At 49.9% G+C, this 16,784-nt stretch overlaps 1 protein-coding gene across 1 annotated transcript in view; it reads right to left on the bottom strand.

The window, feature by feature from the left end:
• ANTXR1 (ANTXR cell adhesion molecule 1) overlaps nt 1-16,784 on the bottom strand; it is an 89,251-nt gene that overhangs the window by 34,293 nt on the left and 38,174 nt on the right. The window contains 1 exon segment of the mRNA XM_050334419.1: nt 6,485-6,580. Coding sequence (XP_050190376.1) covers nt 6,485-6,580 — 96 coding nt within the window.

Raw genomic sequence — 16,784 nt, 5'->3', positions numbered from 1 at the left:
CTCGTTCCCTCCTAGAGCATTCCCTGCTCTGGTGGAACATCGTGGGTTCCAGGGGAGTTTCTCTCATTTGCATTGGCACGAAACATCAGGATAATCCATCCAACACATTTGGTCCAGCTAAGCATCCAAACACAACTTCCCAGCCAGTATCACTGGAAACTCTGGAGATTATGGGCTTGGAAACGAGGGGCTGGCTGTTTTCCACACCTCTGCATTCCTTCTCACAACGTATGCGAACACGTACACGCAAACTGACTGCTGTAAACACATCAAGTGTTCTCTACCACAGGCCAGGAGGGGAAAAATAAAAAGAAATTACTTCAATTTTTCAGTGCTTTGCACCTCTAGGAGTAACCGAACACCCCGTAAGTTGGCAGCGTGGATTGGTTGGTTTGGACATGTCTGGACACGAGGAGAGTTCAGTCTTGTGTGCCTCTGAGCCTGCACAGCCTCTCAAAGTTTAAGCCTCCCAAAGAAATTTAATTTCTGTCTCCCTGCCCAGGTCAAGAGAGGGTTTTGTTCTCCAAGCAGCACAAAACTTCTCCTTCTCCCTTTTGGATTCTTACAGTTACAGCTGAATGTGCATGAGACCCTTATCCTGGGATACTGAGACCCTTATCCTGGGATACTGAGACCCTCATCCTGGGATACTGAGACCCTTATCCTGGGATACTGAGACCCTTATCCTGGGATACTGAGACCCTCATCCTGGGATACTGAGACCCTCATCCTGGGATACTGAGACCCTCGTCCTGGGGCACTGAAGACAGCGAAGCAGATGGGCTGTTGGTGCCATCCCACACAAGTGGGCAAAGCAAGAGCCAGGGGGGAATAACGAGGTCCCAGAGCTGAAAGGCAGCACCAAACCCCTGCTCCTTTGGCACAACCAGAGCCAACAGCTCAAGGACAAGAGAGAAAAGGCCACGGCAGGGCCCCTGTGAGGACACAGCCTGCACAGCCACCACGCTCTGCTCTGGCCTCCCAGCTGACACCCAGGGCCCTGCTGAGGGCATTCAGCTGGGAGAGGGCCTGGCCAAGCACAGCTCTGGTGAGTTTGGCTTGGCAAGGCTGGAGTGTTTGTTCATGTGTTCCTCAGTTGTTTGGATGGCCCCGAGCCATCCCTGTGATTGCTGTGCAACTGCACCTCCTGCCCCTGGGTTTGGAAGGAGGGAAATGTGACTGCCCAGCCCCAGGTCAGGAACACCTGAGAGGGGTTCCCCATCATCCCCACGCTGGAAAAACCTTGCAGTGGGGCCTTTCCTTTCCAGGTGGAAAAGGCCTGTGGGATAGGGAGGTGGCCTTTGGCTTTTCTGGGCAGAGGAAGGAACTTCAAGAGCAGTTGCAGCACTTCTACACACCGAGCTGGGAGAGCTCAGGACAGGGAAGGAATTCTTTGCCTTTCCTCGCAGATCCCACAGGTCTCTGTTAGCTGAGCCACCCCATGCCTCAGATCCATGGAGAAGCAGCTGTTTGTGATGGATAACCCAGTGTCCAAGCTATCGGCCACCTCCTGGAAGGTTCAAAACATTGGAGAGGACGAATTTTCTGTTGCCCTGAAATTTCTGTAGCCATTCAGGCATAAGGAATCACATGCTGAATCCAAAGTTTGCATATTCCAGGAATGTGTCTAGGATGTTTTCCATCTTGGGAGCCCAGAAATCTCCACCAGCTCACATTGTCCAGCAATCACACACGCAGTTACTGTCCCTGGAGCTTCAGATGATAAATAGGGGCAATATGTTTCTTGTCAGTGAAGCTTTAGGATGGAACAGATCATCATTTAAAATGAAGCAAACAGTACAAAATAAGAAATAAAGGACTTTCCCTCTAATTAGGACTAAAATTTGGGAAGGGAGTATACAGTTTAACTGAGCAGATCATTTTGTCCTTATTTACCTTCGCTCTTCTGCAAACCACAGAATGTGTATTTTTGCTGTCCTAATAAACAGGGATTTTTAATAGCATTAACTCTGAGCCATCTGACTCATCTTTATTTTTTCTCCTTTCATATTTATAGTTTTGACCTCTCAGTCCTGTGACAGTTTCATAGTTGAGGTATGAGCTGGGTAAAGGAACATTTCCTTTTTCTTTCTGCCATATCTGCTGTGTCTTCTGAGTGTCCATTAAATCCTTGGAGATTTGGTCCTCACTTCCAAGCTCATGCAAGCAGGAGCCTGTCCTAGTTTCTTCATCTGCAATATAATGCAATCTTCTTTCTAGACATACAAGAGATAAAAGAAGTCCAATGGAAAGCCAACTCATCCTTTTAAGATCACCTCTCTTGTCAGCCTGGGAGCAGAGCCAGAAATCCCAATTTTAACTCATTAAATCTGGAAGAAAAGGCTGTTTCACCCTGAAGATTTGGAGGTGAAGTGCACAAACCGAGCTCAGTACAGGACACCAAACATGTCACAATCATCCACTGATGAAAGACACGACACCATGGAGGGGAAAAGCCTCCATTTAATTAACCCTGGGACAGTTTGCAGCTGCACTGGGGCTGACTTGGAGTTGTCCAGGGAATGCATGTTAAAAAACGCAGTGCCTGCAAAGGTTGTTCCTTTTCCTGGGCTATTCCACTCACAGATAAACCAGGCCAGAATCACTGGGGTGTACTCCAAGTGTCTGACCCACTTTCTTGGGAAGACCAAATAAATGAAATTCATTTTCTGGGCTAAGGAAACCCCCCATGGCCTCTTCCAGCCCTGCCCAGTGTTCCACCAGCCCACATCTCCACATGGGCTGCTGCAGAGCTGGTGGCATCAGCCCGGGCACTGGGCCTTGGCTGGGCTGTTCTGGGGATCAGTGCCAGCCTGTTTAAACACAGCCACTTATTGAGTGTTATATCCATATGCCAACCACTCTGATCTGACTGACAGGAGCCTGAGAGCAGCGCTGAACTGCCCTGGATACTCTGTGTGGTCGATAAGAACCATCCTCATCCTCATCCTCATCCTCATCCTCATCCTCATCCTCATCCTCATCTTCCTGCTGCCCTTTGTGCCCAGGATGTTTTTTACACTGCCTTCAACCTGCAGCAGCAGCAGCGCTGCCTCCAAGGGCTTGGGGTTGACTGTGCAGTAAATGCAGACACTCATTCCTGGCAGAGTGTGTGGATCCAGAGCTTGAATGTTCCCCACCACAGTTATCTCCAGTAAAATCCAGTAAATCCAGTGATTCCAGGTGTGTAACATGGGACACTCCCTGCTCAGGTGGGTGCTACCCGGACAGCCCAGAGCCATCCCTGCAGAGCCTGCAGGGCTCACAAACAGTCTCTGCCTTCACTCTTCTGCTTTCTCTTCTGCTTGGTTTGCCTCAACACCGTTCCAGATGATTCATGATCCTGTGCTCTCTCCTCCCCAGCTCATCCCAACTGCAGCAGAGCTGTGCCCTGCGTGCACATGGGAGCGGGTGGGACCGGACCCTTGCAGGGAATCTCCATCCAGCCAGCAAGGACCGTGTCATTTTGTGGCTCTTTAGGGTTGCTGTAGAGCCTATGCATTTCCTCCCCTCCTCTTCCTCCAGTTTAGCCACGATTTTCATGTGGTTTCAATCTATATTTTCTGTATTTTCTCCATCCAGCTCCTTGCTTCCAAAACTTCTGGTCAGCTGCAGTGCAGACTGAGAGCCAAACAGATTGCTGGGTTCTTCCATGCTTCCTTCCAGAAAACAGCTTTAAAGTTAAAACTGGTGTTAGATGCTTAAATACCAACACCTCATTTATCTGCCAGCCACACCCCTGCGTTTAAAATGGCTGCAGTGGGAAAGGGAGGGACATGGGGCAGATTTTCTGCAGGGGCAACTAACACAGCCCAGCCTCGTGTCCTCCCACTCAGGCCACCCTAAGTGGCTGCAGAAGGGAGGCAAAGACTCATGTTTACTTCATCAACCTGTGAGGAGATGTGATGTCCAACCACGTGGGAAGATGCAAAATCCTCCCTAAGGTAGTTCTGGAGGCTTATTATCCCTTTGGCTTACATCTACATTAAAATCTACTTGATTTAGAACAGCAACATTAAACCTGAGGCTTATGTTGGCCTCCTCCCCAGAACAATTTCCCCCTTGGGCACCTGAACAGCCTCTTGCCCACACAGTGACTGCTGGGGGTGCTTGGGCTCTTCTAGGTCGAGCTGTGCTCAGGAAAAAGGAGGAATGGGAAGACAAACCCTAACTCAGGGAGGCCAGGATCTGGCATCTGCTGTTCCCCAGAACTGCTCAGCTCAGGAAGAGTGGGGTCACCCCGTGACAGCTGTCTGTGTTCTTGCCACCATTGCTGTACTGGGTGCAGTGGTGGGGATGTCAGTGCAGCAGAATTATTTCTTTGTTTCCTGTTGTTGAATAAACCTCCTACAACCTCTGGAAAGGTTAGTGCCTGCCTCCCATGCTTTTGTAATGTCCCCCACAGGTATCCAGGGTAATTTTGCCCGTGCTGGTATCAGGCACAGCAAAGAGTTATTGTTGTTCTGAGCCACTAAGCAACAATTGCCTCTACTGTAAACCAAGTGGTAAATTCCAGACTTCATCCCAGAATCCTTCTGAGACCAATAAACTTGGATACATTTGGAAACAGCATTCCTTTGTGGGCGAGTGCCAAGGAGATACTGGGTTCCAGATAAACCTCCCGAGCGAGTCTATTGACTTCAGTCCATTTACTCCAGGGATAAAGCTGGCTCGGTGTCTTTCCTGAAGAACTGCCGGATAATAATGACTCCTATTTAATTAAAAAGCACGCCAAGAGGAATTTCAGGGTTTAGAAATGTGCTTGTCACTCAGAAACAAATTTATACTTGGTAAGAGAAGCGTTTTGTTGTTTTTTTTCCCCTCTTCCCCTGGCCACATCCACAGTTATCTCCGACACGTCCCTGGGCTGGAATCCGCGGCGATGGCTCCGGCTCTGCGGTTTGGTGCTTCGAGGTTAGTGCTGATGCCTCTGGTCTCTTGTGCAAGCCAGTTCCTCTGCCCTTAATTCACTCCTGACAACTGCATTCCTTCCTGTGCCACTTCCAAACCAGGCAGAAGCTCTGCTGGGCTCCCTCTCTCCAGGCCCCAGGCAGGCTGGGCTCTCCTCCGTGGGCTTATCTTTAACTTCACCGGAGTTTTTGGGTGAGCAACACACACACTGAGGTATCTCAGCTGCTGATCTGCTGCCAAACACACCGGGCTGCCCCCCTGGAGAGGTGGAAGAGATTTCATCCAGGCTCTTGGAGGAAAACCTTTCCAATAACTACAGGGATGTGTTTGACTTACACTTGGAAACCATCAGTGAGACAGTCCCCACTTGCAGACCTTGCTGAGAGGGAGTGTGGGAGGTAAAGGAGGAGAGTGAGGAAAAGCTTTTATCTACAACAAATTTTCTAAGTACAGGATTTAAATCTGGAAAACATTAAGTCTGTAAAGTTTCATGGGGACAGAGACTGCCTCTCTCTGCTGGCCCACCTGGCTTATCTGGACTGCACTTTTCACACTTCACAGCCACTGTCCTCACACCATTCCACCCAGCAGACCCACAGTGCCCCCCCAGTGCACAGCTCCATGTCCCCTGCACTGCTGCTTTTAGTGATGCCTTCTTCTCATCAGCTTCACCTTTGTCCTGCAACAGAACCTTAACCCAGCAGCATCACCGAGAGCCTTTCCTCTCTACCCCCTCAGTTCTGCTCCAGTGCAAACATCTGTACAGGGCACATCTCCACTGACTTCCATGCAGATGTGCCAACAAAGGAATTGGCCCAGTTCCTCTGGGAATGTGCCATCTAGTTTAGACAAATAACTCTGAGCAACCTACCACGCTGTTAATGCTTTGGCCAATTTTAGAACTGATTTTTTTTTATTGTCCTGAAAGTCCAAATAAATATTTTTTTTTCCATTCTGGTTTTCTTTTCAGGACAGAGGTGCCAAACTACTGTGAAAAGAAGCATTTAATCCCCAGCATTTCCAGCCAGGAACAGAAATAGACAACTTTTCCCTGTGAGATTTCCATCCTTGCTCTGGGTAAATTCATCTCAACACAGAGACTGGTCCTTCACTTTGCCTGCTCCTGCAGTGTGAGGCTCCAAAGCTCTCAGGACTGAACTGGCAGGTTTGGTACAACATGGTACAAATTTACAACTCTGGGTGTGTCATTTGAAATCAGGAATAATGATGGGGACCCAGCAACCTGAGCCAGTTTAGGCAGCCTTAAAGGCAGCATCTGAATATCTGAATTGTTCCAGGCAGCCACTCACCAAAACAGGACTCCAATCCTGCTGACATCTGTACATCCCTAATTCTTGTTCTATGTTTGCAGCACAAACAAGACCCAGAGCAGCAGCAGAGCTTCCCTGTATTGTGTGTCCCCCAAAAACCAGCCCTTGCCCTGATCCTCAGAGCAAAAGTCAGTGCCAGGGGATGATCAGCAGGGATGGACAGGGAGGGCTGGGACCTCCTCATTTCTTACTTTCAGGCAACACTGAATTGCTGTTTTCTGCTGATGATTTCTGTCACTTACCACAGTGCAGCAGAGAGGCCAGAACCACCAGAGCAGAGCCAAGGCCAGCAGGAGGAAGAGGATCAACAAGGCGATGGCCAGGATGGTCCCATCTGACTGGAAGAGAAACACCAGAGTGGTGTGAGCAGCACTGACACAGAACTGCCTCTCCAAGGTGCATCCTGATTCCAGGCCCATCCCAGAGGCCACTCTTCATTTATTGCCACTTTAATGACAATAATTATCAATGCCACACTCCATTTGTTTTTCAGACAAAATGCAGTTTTCCCCTCTCCTCACACATCAAATGTGGCACCTGTCCCTGCCCCCACCCCACTGCAATGAGGCTGAGAGTTCTTCACTTCATAGATTTTGCCTTTATTTTCTGAACCCCCCAGTAACATAAAACACTTATTTCAGTTCAGAATAAAACTAATGTAACATTCATCAAAGCGTTGTGAAGACTGAAAAAAAGATTTAAAAAGGAGCTCAGAACACAATCATGGAATCATGGAGTGCTTTGGGTTGGGAGGAACCTTAAAGCTCATCTCATTCCACCCCCTGCCACGGGCAGGGACACCTTCCAAAAGCCCAGGTTGCTCCAAGCCCCGTCCAACCTGGCAATGGACACGTGCAGGGATGGGACATCCATCCATCCAACCTCTCTGGGCAATGTTTCACTGCAGTTTAAACATTCTCCTTCTTTGCAGTTCTTTCCCCCTCTTGCAGTACAAACCCTAAAGTGATGTTGGCACTACAGTTGACTCCAAACAGAAAGAAAACTTGCAGCGAGGTCTCCCTGGGCCCCTGACTCGGGTCACGCTGCTCCTCTCAGCAGGGCTGAGTCACAGAGGTTCTGCCACGAGCTTTCCAAGGAGATCTGAACACACCCCCCATCCCAACAACACACGGGGAGTTTCCTCATCAGAAGCCATAAACTCCAGAAGATCCTCTCCTCTCCTTTCCTCTCCAACTGGGATGCTCCCCCAGTTAAAATACATTTGCAACTCCCTGATATCCATCAGCACTGCAAACTGCTGCACAGGCCAGCCCACCTCCTGTCCCCCTGAGGTGTGCCAGCCTCCCACACCCTCCCTCCCCAGGGTCATCATCCTGCTCCCAGCCCAGCAGGCAGGCCTGACTTCAGCCTCTCCGAGATGTTCCTGGTGGAAGAGCCAGGCATTCCAACCCCCACCCTGCTGTCAGGATCCCAGTGCCAGACTGAGGACACGTCCAGGAGCAGACTGACCTGTCAGGGGGAAATCTGGGTGCCTGCTTAGCTCACTGTAACTCAGGGGCCAGATGACCTCCCAGCATACCAGAGTGGGAGAGTAATGGAAAAGCAACCTGGTTGAGAGCGTTTTCCAAGCTCTCTGCTGGTGCAGAAAGAATTTCTGGAGAGCTTGGATCAAGACAACCTGATCTTTGACACTTGGAAGCTAAAGAGAGGTAGTCCACACAGGAGAAGAATTCACCCAAGGCCTGTCTGGAAATGGAACTTGGACCCCACCACAAAATAAAAGCTCATTTGAGGAGACAGAGCTGTACATTTGGGGCTGTTCCTCCAGACAAGGAGCATAAAGGCACATCCATCATCTACAAAATGAAACCTGCTGGTGTTCAACGCTTTAGAAAATGTGATCTCAACTCTTTGCTGCCATGAAATCGTTGGAGAAATAAGGCTTTTTATGTCTAATCATTATCTGCCCCTTTAGACCCATCTTGAAACGAATATTTTGCCATTGAGATATTCTAAAATCAATTTGAGAATATACAAAACAACGTGGCCTTGTAACTGTTTTCTGGGGATTTTTGTTTGTTTGTTTGTTTTTAAAAATAGAATTTATTTTTACTTTTCTTCCCCCCCCCAAGACAATCTGTAAACACTGTCTTATGATGTAAAGCTTATGATAACCCAACGCTTGTGTTTCTCTGCACTGCAGCTGGTGTGGCCAGCTGGTGATCTTTCTGTGCACCACAGCAGCAAACCAGTGCAGAGGAAGGGTTGGTTTATCTTCATTTTGCCAGTTTTTGCCAGAATGTAGCTGTCCCCCTGTGCAATACCTATGGGTTAATAACTTAACTGTGCCTAGCTAGAAACTGCCACTTAGGCAGGCTGAGGGATGAACAAGAGGGAAACTCTGCCTGCTAAAAGAGTCTGCAAGAGTTCCTCTGACATTTTGAAATCTCTCTCCCAATCTTATATGGCTGGTGAAAGGGCTGAAGCATTTCAAATGTCTGCTTTCATTCCTTTTTTTAATGAATGTTTGGAAGAACAATGCAAAGGCTCATGGAAACACTGACCCGTGGAATAATGCAATGAGCTGTGTGTGACACTCAGTGAAAACAGGCAATTCAGACCAAGAAAACAACTTTCATTTTAAAAAGAGAATTTTTACAGTAGACTAGAGAACTTTCCATTTAAAAAAAAAATCTATGGAGACAAAGCCTGGATAGTCCCTAAATACACAGCTATCTGTGATCAGTGCTATTGTCCCAGAGGGATTCATCCTGACATGTTAGACAGAGATAAAACTGGTGCTGGTGCCCCCAGTGAGATGAAGAAGCCAAAACTCCAGCACACCTGATGACTGACAAAAGCCAGGCAGCAAAGGGACCCTCAGAGCTCGTTCCAAATTAACTGCCAGGTGCCTTTTTTAAAGCTGCTTGATGAGAATGAGTCGTGGTGGGTTCTCCTGTTTGAGACACATCTTGGCCAGGGTTTCATTGGATCATGGAATGGTTTGGGCTGGAAGGGACCTTAAAGACCATCTGGTTGCACCCCTGCCACAGGCAGGAACACCTTCCACTAGCCCAGGTTGCTCCAAGGCCCCTCCAGGCTGGTCCTTCCCTGGGCAGTTCCTGTGGAACTTTAGGGGCTGTGAGAAGCCAGGCTGGGATGGGGGAAATCCCCTGGCCCCGAGACAGAACCCTGGCCCAACTCCTGAACTCCAGGTTTTCTAGAGACAGAGGAGGGGAGGGATGGCAAACCCTGATCCAGCAGCTGCCATGGGCTGTTTGCTGAGCTCTCCCCACAAACACTGGGATGTGTTCCCCCTGCAAGGGGACAGCTCCCTCCAGGCACACACACACAGCCCCTGGGAAGATCCCAGCACAAAGCTCAGCTTAAGGGTGGGAGCACATTCCTTGAGCAGCCAGGACAGAGGGATGGATGGCCACTCCTGGTCCTGCCACAGAGGAAATGACTCACCCCCCCAGCCTTCCTTTGCTCTTCCCTGCCCAGACACTGCCCAAGCCCAAGCTCCTGAAATTTTGCCCCGGGAGGTTTGGATGCAATCCTGAGGTGAGACAAAGCCAGGATTGGGATCTGTGGTATTAAGCCCCTATTTCATCTTAGACTTCCTAAATTCTTCTGACGTAGAAACAGCCACAAAGCAGTCCATAAACAAATATAAAATGTCAATGGAATTATGGCTTATTTTTGAGGGTTTTCCAAAAGGTGTTGCTACACACCAGGTGAGTATTTTTTGTTTCAGATTTTATTTCCTGGTTTCCCACCTTACTGCATACATTGGCTGTTCCAGAGAGGTAAGGTGGAGTAACATCCCCAAACACACAGAGCCTCAGAAGCTCTGAGTACTGAATTCAGGAGTGGTGGATGAAGTACTGGGGTGTACCCAATAAATGTGCTCGTGCCCTGGCTGACAAACGAGTGTCCTGGTGATTTACAGGGACAGGGAGGAGGGCAGTGCCTGTTCCACACCATGGCAGTAACTGGATTGAGCTCTAAGGGTGTGTTTAAATGTGCTGGCTTCACACTGAGCCCAGTAATGATGGGCTCCAGTGAAATATGTAAAATAATGGAATATGCTGAATTGGAAGGGACCCATCAGGGTCAGTGAGTCCAACCCTGCACAATCCCACCCTGTCCCTGAGGGCGTTGTCCAAACCCTCCTGGAGCTCTGGCAGCCTTGGGGCTGTGACCAAGCCCTGGGGAGCCTGTTCAGTGCCCACCACCCTCTGGGGTGCATCAAGCACCGGTGTCAGGGGTCCCAGCCCTGGCATGTCTCCTCCAGGGCGGGCTGGGGACCCTTCCTGCTGTGGCAGGGCAAGGGCAGGACCATCTGCACTGGTACCAAGGCCTGGGCACAGCAGGGCTGTAACAGCCACACCAACACATCTCACTGCAGTGACCCTGCAGCAGAAACAGCTTAAATAACACTCAGCACTGAACCTGCTCCTAGCACTGAACCTGCTCCTAGCACTGAACCTGCTCCTAGCACTGAACCTGCTCCTAGCACTGAACCTGAGGTGCTGTACAGAGAGCAGAAACAAGGCTGATGTCATTCCACAGACAGGGAAGACATGAATGGCTCCTGTATCCCATTTTCCAAGCAGGAAGATGGAAGAACAAGAACAGCCATCAGAGGTGTCAGTAAGAAAAGGATGAAGGGCTTTTAAAGAGCTTTACTACAATCTTGACTACAGGTTTGAGTGAGCATTCAAAATCAGACAGAGGTTTTCCCCCTGGAGAGAAAGGAGGAACAGTTTTAATGTCCTGTAGTCAAACAGAGGCAGGGAGAAGGCTGACCCTGTCTCTCTCCATCAGAGAGACTCAGGAAGCTTTTATGGGGAAGGAAACTATTTCTACTGGGCTCTCCTGGGGACTTGTCCCATCACAGCAACAGAAACCAATGTCTATCACTTACTTTATCACACACAGGAATGTTTTTAATATAACAGAAACAATGTGGCCTAATTTCCAAAAGGAAATGAAAACTCCCTGAATTCATTGCTCTGCATTGGATCAGCATCCGTGTGGAGCTGCTTGAGCAGGAGCCAAGCTCAGCAGGGGATGTGAGCAAGAAACACCTGCTTGAGGTCACCCAACAAAGGTGCTCTCAGCTGCTTTTCCCCATGTTTACTGTGCTTGACAAGAGATGCCCCTCTGGCAATGATCTGTCCTCCCTCCTGTCCTTCCAGAGCTGAAAGGAGACGAGAGAATCCCATGTTATTTGCTTTACAGCCCAATGCAAACACCAGCACAGCCTCCCTGCAGCACAGCCTGGACAAACCCAGAGCAGGGGACAGCCTTTGTCCTGAGGAGTTCACACTCCAACCAGAGCAGGCAAACACATGGTGGGAAGGAGGAGTGATCATTACACCCTCTGTTACACAGGAAAGTCTCTGGTCAGGGCAAACAATTCCCTAACCCTTGGTTGCTGTGTTTACCCTTATGGAACACACAGAAAGAACATTTCAAAATTTCCAGCTAAACAGAAGGTCACAAGACTTCTGGTTTGGGTTGGAAGGGACTTTTTAAAGACCACCCAGTTCCATCCCCCTGCCATGGGCAGGGACACCTTCCCCTATCCCAGGTTGCTCCAACCTGGCCTTGGGCACTTCCAGGGATGGGGCAGCCACAGCTTCTCTGGCCAACCTGTGCCAGGGCCTGCCCACCCTTGTGTTGAAGAACTTGTCACCAATATCTACTCCAAACCTTCCTTTTTTCTACTTAAGGCCAATCTCCCTTGTCCTGTCACTACCTGGCCTTTTGAAAAGTCCCTCTCCAAGTCACACCACGGGCCTGGTATCGCCTGTCACAAAGGCAGAGGCCACCTGAGTGCTGGTTTTGGGTCCCATCTGCACACCCAACGTGCCCTGCAAGAGCAGCAGCAGCAGCTGAGCCCTCCCTGACAGGGCAGGTTGGGCTGTAGGTGTTTCTGCTTCACTGAGCTCCTCCTCTGCCCCAGCCACCTCCTGTCCCCCAGCACTTGGAACTAAACAACACAACCTTTGAGGTGAAACCCCAGCAGTTACTGTGGTTCCCTTTGTGCTTGAGGACAGTGGTTAACAAGCAGCAGGTTAAACCCATTCCAGGGGAGAATTACAACTGGAATAGGAGCTGACAAAATCCTGGGGAATTGGTCTTTGTCAGAATATTTATGGCTTGAGTTGGGTTTATTCCTCAGCGAGGCAGGAAAGGGAACAGCAAGTTACAGCTCTGGAATGTCTTCCCTCCTGCATGGCTGTGAGATTTGTGTCCTTCAAGCAGCACTTTCAAACAATCAATCTCAGGAGCACCTTCCTTGTGCTAATGACACTCCTGTACCCCTGAGCTGAGCAGGGGCTCCTCACAGGCAGCTCTCCACGAGTCTGACAAGGTTCAGAACGTGCCAGCATGACCTGAACACACACACATAGCACCTCCTGCCCCCACTGCTCTCCTGTGTGAATCCCTCCCTGCCAGCCCAGTTGTTTTCAATGTGCCAGCCCCACTCAGGGTGTTCCAAACCAGCCCACTTAGCAATATTAGAGTGAAATAATCTCTGCACGTGGAACTCTTGGGGTGACCTGTGGTGGGATAAACACTCCCTGCCCATCATACCTGCAGCATAAAGCCTTTAAGAGAAACGTCTTCTAGAAAACAAACCCAAAATCTCCTACCCTGGAGCTCCCACCAAGCAGTGCCTCAGCTAATGACACACAGGTCAAGGGCCCAGGAAAGTGCTCATGAAATGGGCTCTGCAGCTTCATAAAGCTTCATAAAGCCTCCATTGATCCCCTCTGACTGCCTGCAGCCCCAGGAGCACTGGCCACTGTCTTAATTGTGCAGTCCAGAACAAAGTCACGATTGAAAAAGCCCCACGTTACCACTGGATTACATTTCTTTTGAATTTAAAAAAAAAACCCAAACCAAACACAAAACCAAGCCTTCAGTGGAGGGTTGTTAGGTTTTTGCTACAAGGCTGCAGTCAGTTCTTGCTTGATTTTCGACCTTTCTCCTTATTTAAAGGTCAAATCCATCCACTATTGTTCATCTCAAAGGTGCAAATTCCTTCAGTCTTTCAGACTGCCACAGGAAGAAATCCAGGATACCAGGCTGTAGTGAGGCTGTGCCAGCTCCCACCTCCTTCTGCCAACTGCAAAACCCCTCGAGGTGAAAAGACCAAGCTCTCCTTTTCAGGTGACTTTGGTGGCTCCTGCACCCTTGGAACTGGAATTGTGAGACCAGAGGGGCTCTTTCTATGCAGAAGGGTCAGGGCTGCTCCCCACTTGACACCTCACCCAATATCCCAAGCCATTTATTAAGGGCTGCCACCAAGATAATTGGTTCATTTTAAGATAACAGCTTCATTATAAGATAATTTCTTCATTAAAAGATAAGCAGCTCTCTGATCTGCCTGTGCAGGACCTCCTCTTGCCCCAGGTTGCTGTCAGGGGCATTAAGGCACTGCATCCATTCACTTCCACGTGTTGTTTCAAGAATCCCCTTTCCCACAGTCCCAAGGACTGTCCAGGGCTTCCCCTCTGGCTTCCAAAATCTGAACTCCTCTGTGGGACCGTGGAAGGGCTGCCTGGCATTGGCTTCACCACCTGGAGAGCTTTCCCTCCAAGAGGGGATTTGGAGCTGCAGCCCCTCGGGTGACAGAGGTGCAAGAGGTCAGCAGTGGTTTCTCCTCTTCTGGGAGCACTTCAGGAAATGAACAAAGGCTTATTTCAATTCCCACCCTGGCTTCTCTCCGAGATGCTCCTTCTGCACTGCAGAACTTGGCCACAGCCCTCCAGGCAGCAGAGCAGGACTGACTTCCCTGCCCCTAAACATGGCCTTGAAAATTATTTCCTCTCTTGAATGTTCCTCCTCCTGACAACCAGCTCATACTTTCTCTCTCTTCCAGTTCTTCAAACTCCTAACCCAGGAACAGGAATAAATCCCTTTCTAAGAGCTTCCCAGCCTCACCAGGCATTACTTGCTGATTCTTCCAGCAGTGGGAAAGCCCTGCAGCAAGCACTGCCCAGGCACTGGTGGATGCACAGTGTTCACACCAACACCTCACACCTGAAATCTGTGGGGTGGGGAGATTATTAGCTGAGGAAGAAGTACTAATTTATATATTTAGTCCTAGCACTAGTGGAAGTTGAGGGTGCTCAGTTCCCATTGCATTTGTGGTCCTGTGCCTTAAATTACTGCTGTTACAAGAGGTGTTTTTATGTTTAGCAGAGCAAACTACAGTTCTTAGAGCCTTTGACTATCAAAGGTCCACTGACACCAACCACAGAGTGAAACTACTTTTTAAACTCTCATCATTAATAATCTGGAGCAAGTCAGATGTGTCAGTGTGACTGCAGGACAAAGGCCAAGTAAGAAGGAATATCATCAGGAGGAAGGGGGTGTTTCCCTCCAGAAGGAACATCTGTCTCATTTGAGTCCAGCAAGAGTGATGGATAGTGGCAAGTTCTGTTAACTAAACATTATTTATAACAAATGGAAGGAGCCAGTTGCTAAACAGATGCCCAGGATACATCCACGAGCCTCCTAAAGAATGTTTCCAGGGGTAGTGTCCTCCTCAAAGCTCAGTCCAAGCAGTCCCAGCTGAATCCAAGGGTTGGAGAGAGCGTTTAAATCCACATTGGATTGCACAAGGAGAGGCTGCCCTGCCCAAAGGAGCACAGGGAGCAACCCCAGCTTCCCTCTGGGCCCCTGGAATGGCACAGCCCTTAGGACATTCCTTCAGCAGCAGTGCCTGCCCCACCACGTGCCAGCTCTGTGCAGGCCCTGGGGCTGCCACTGAGCACCTCCTGCCAGCCCAGAGCTCACCTGGGCGTCCCCAAAGCAGGGCTTTGCTCTCTTGTTTAGGTAACAGTGCAGCCTCCCTGCCCTCCCTGGGGAAGGAGGGATTCCTTCCCCCCAGGGAGCTTCCAAATGAAAGACAAACATCACTTCAAAAGGTGCAGATACTACAAAACCACTTTTGGAGGAATAAATCAGTAGAGGGTAGAGTTAATTTCCTCCTCAGAGCTGGTGTGGGGCTGAGTTTGGGATTTGTGCTGATCACAAGGGGGGTTTCACTGTTGCTGAGCACAGTCAAGGCTTTTCCTGCTGCTCACAGCACCCACCCAGGAAGTGCACTGGAGCTGGGAGGGGACACAGCCAGGGCAGCTGAGCCCCACTGATATTCCAGACCCTATGGAATTGTGCTCAGCACGTCAGGCTGGTGGAAGAAGGAAGGGGGGACCCTCGGAGTGATGGCATTGCCTTCCCAAGCCACCATCACCTGTGATGGAGCCCTGCTCTCCTGGAGGTGGCTGAACACCTGCCTGCCCTTGGGAAGTGGGAATAAATTCCTTGCTTTGCTTTGCCTGTGTGTGTGTGTGGCTTTTGCTTGCCCTATTCAATTTATTAAATTTATCGAAATTATTCGACCCACAAATTTCTTTGCTTCTACTCTTCTGATTGTCTCCCCATCCCACTGAGGGAGAAAGAGTGAGAGGCTGCCTGGGGCTGAGTTGCCATCTGGGGTGAGACCATGACACTGTCCCAGACCAGCAAAGCCAAGAGACAAATCCATCAAGCCCTTGAATCCAGCTGAGCTCTGTCAGCCCAGAGATGTTGGCATCTCATCCCCAGCCCAGCACACAAACAGCTCGCTGTCTCCAAGCCTTAAGAGCTCTCATTCCAGCCATTCCCCTGCTCTGTTGGAGTAGCTGCCAGTGGTCACACAGACCAGGCCAAATAACACCCTAAATTACGCTCAGGACAGCCCTGTCTTAGTTTAAATGGGGAATACGTGAGTTAGTGGGGAGCAGGATTAAACTTCTGTCTGCAGCCCCTGATTCACACAGCGTTCCCCTTTTGCCTCTGATGCAAACCCAGGCCCTGTGTTAGCAGCTCCAGCAGGAGCCAGGCAGTGACCCTTGGGCTGGGGGGTGCAGGGAGCAAAACCTCTGAATGAAAAATAACCTTGGCCCTGCACAGAGGGCCCAACCCTCACACGCAGCATCAGCCAGAGCCTGCATCTGCATTCCACAGCTTAGTAAGACAAATGCTCTGCCCAACCACAACAGCTCCTGTGTCTGGCCCATTCTTGACAGATAAATGGAAATCAGTGCATTCTTCCAAGCAGCAAAGGCCCTTTCTGTCACAGAGCTGCTCCCAGCACAGAGCTCGGTGTTCCAGGAGGCTGCAGCACCCAAGAGGACACAGCCCCTGGATCTCTGCCCCTCTCAAAGCACATGGCTCTTCTATCCTGCACCACCTGGGCACCTGGGAGGGGCTGCAGCCCCTGAACCCCCGTGGGGACAAGATTGACTGGGGCAGGTTTGCTTTGTCACCTCAAAGCAGTGGGTGCAACACCCCGGTCTCTCTATTTTCCCCTCCTGACAGACAGGACAGATTCATCCTCCGGCACTTCACCGTCCTGAGGGTACCTGGCATTGCCCAGCCAGGGTTCCTGTTTGACCTCAGAGCCACCAAAACCAGCAGCAAAGCCAAGATGGTAACAAGCACACACCAAAAGCTCCTGAGGAACTCACACAGCACTCATGGAGTCGCATTAAGCAGGACAAAAAATGCCCCTCT

The sequence above is a fragment of the Myiozetetes cayanensis genome, unplaced genomic scaffold (assembly GCF_022539395.1).
Source record: "Myiozetetes cayanensis isolate MyiCay16 unplaced genomic scaffold, myiCay2020 scf53, whole genome shotgun sequence".
Taxonomy (NCBI): Eukaryota; Metazoa; Chordata; class Aves; order Passeriformes; family Tyrannidae; genus Myiozetetes; species Myiozetetes cayanensis.
Note: the sequence above shows the minus strand (reverse complement) of the source record. Positions and strands in the feature narration are given on the sequence as shown.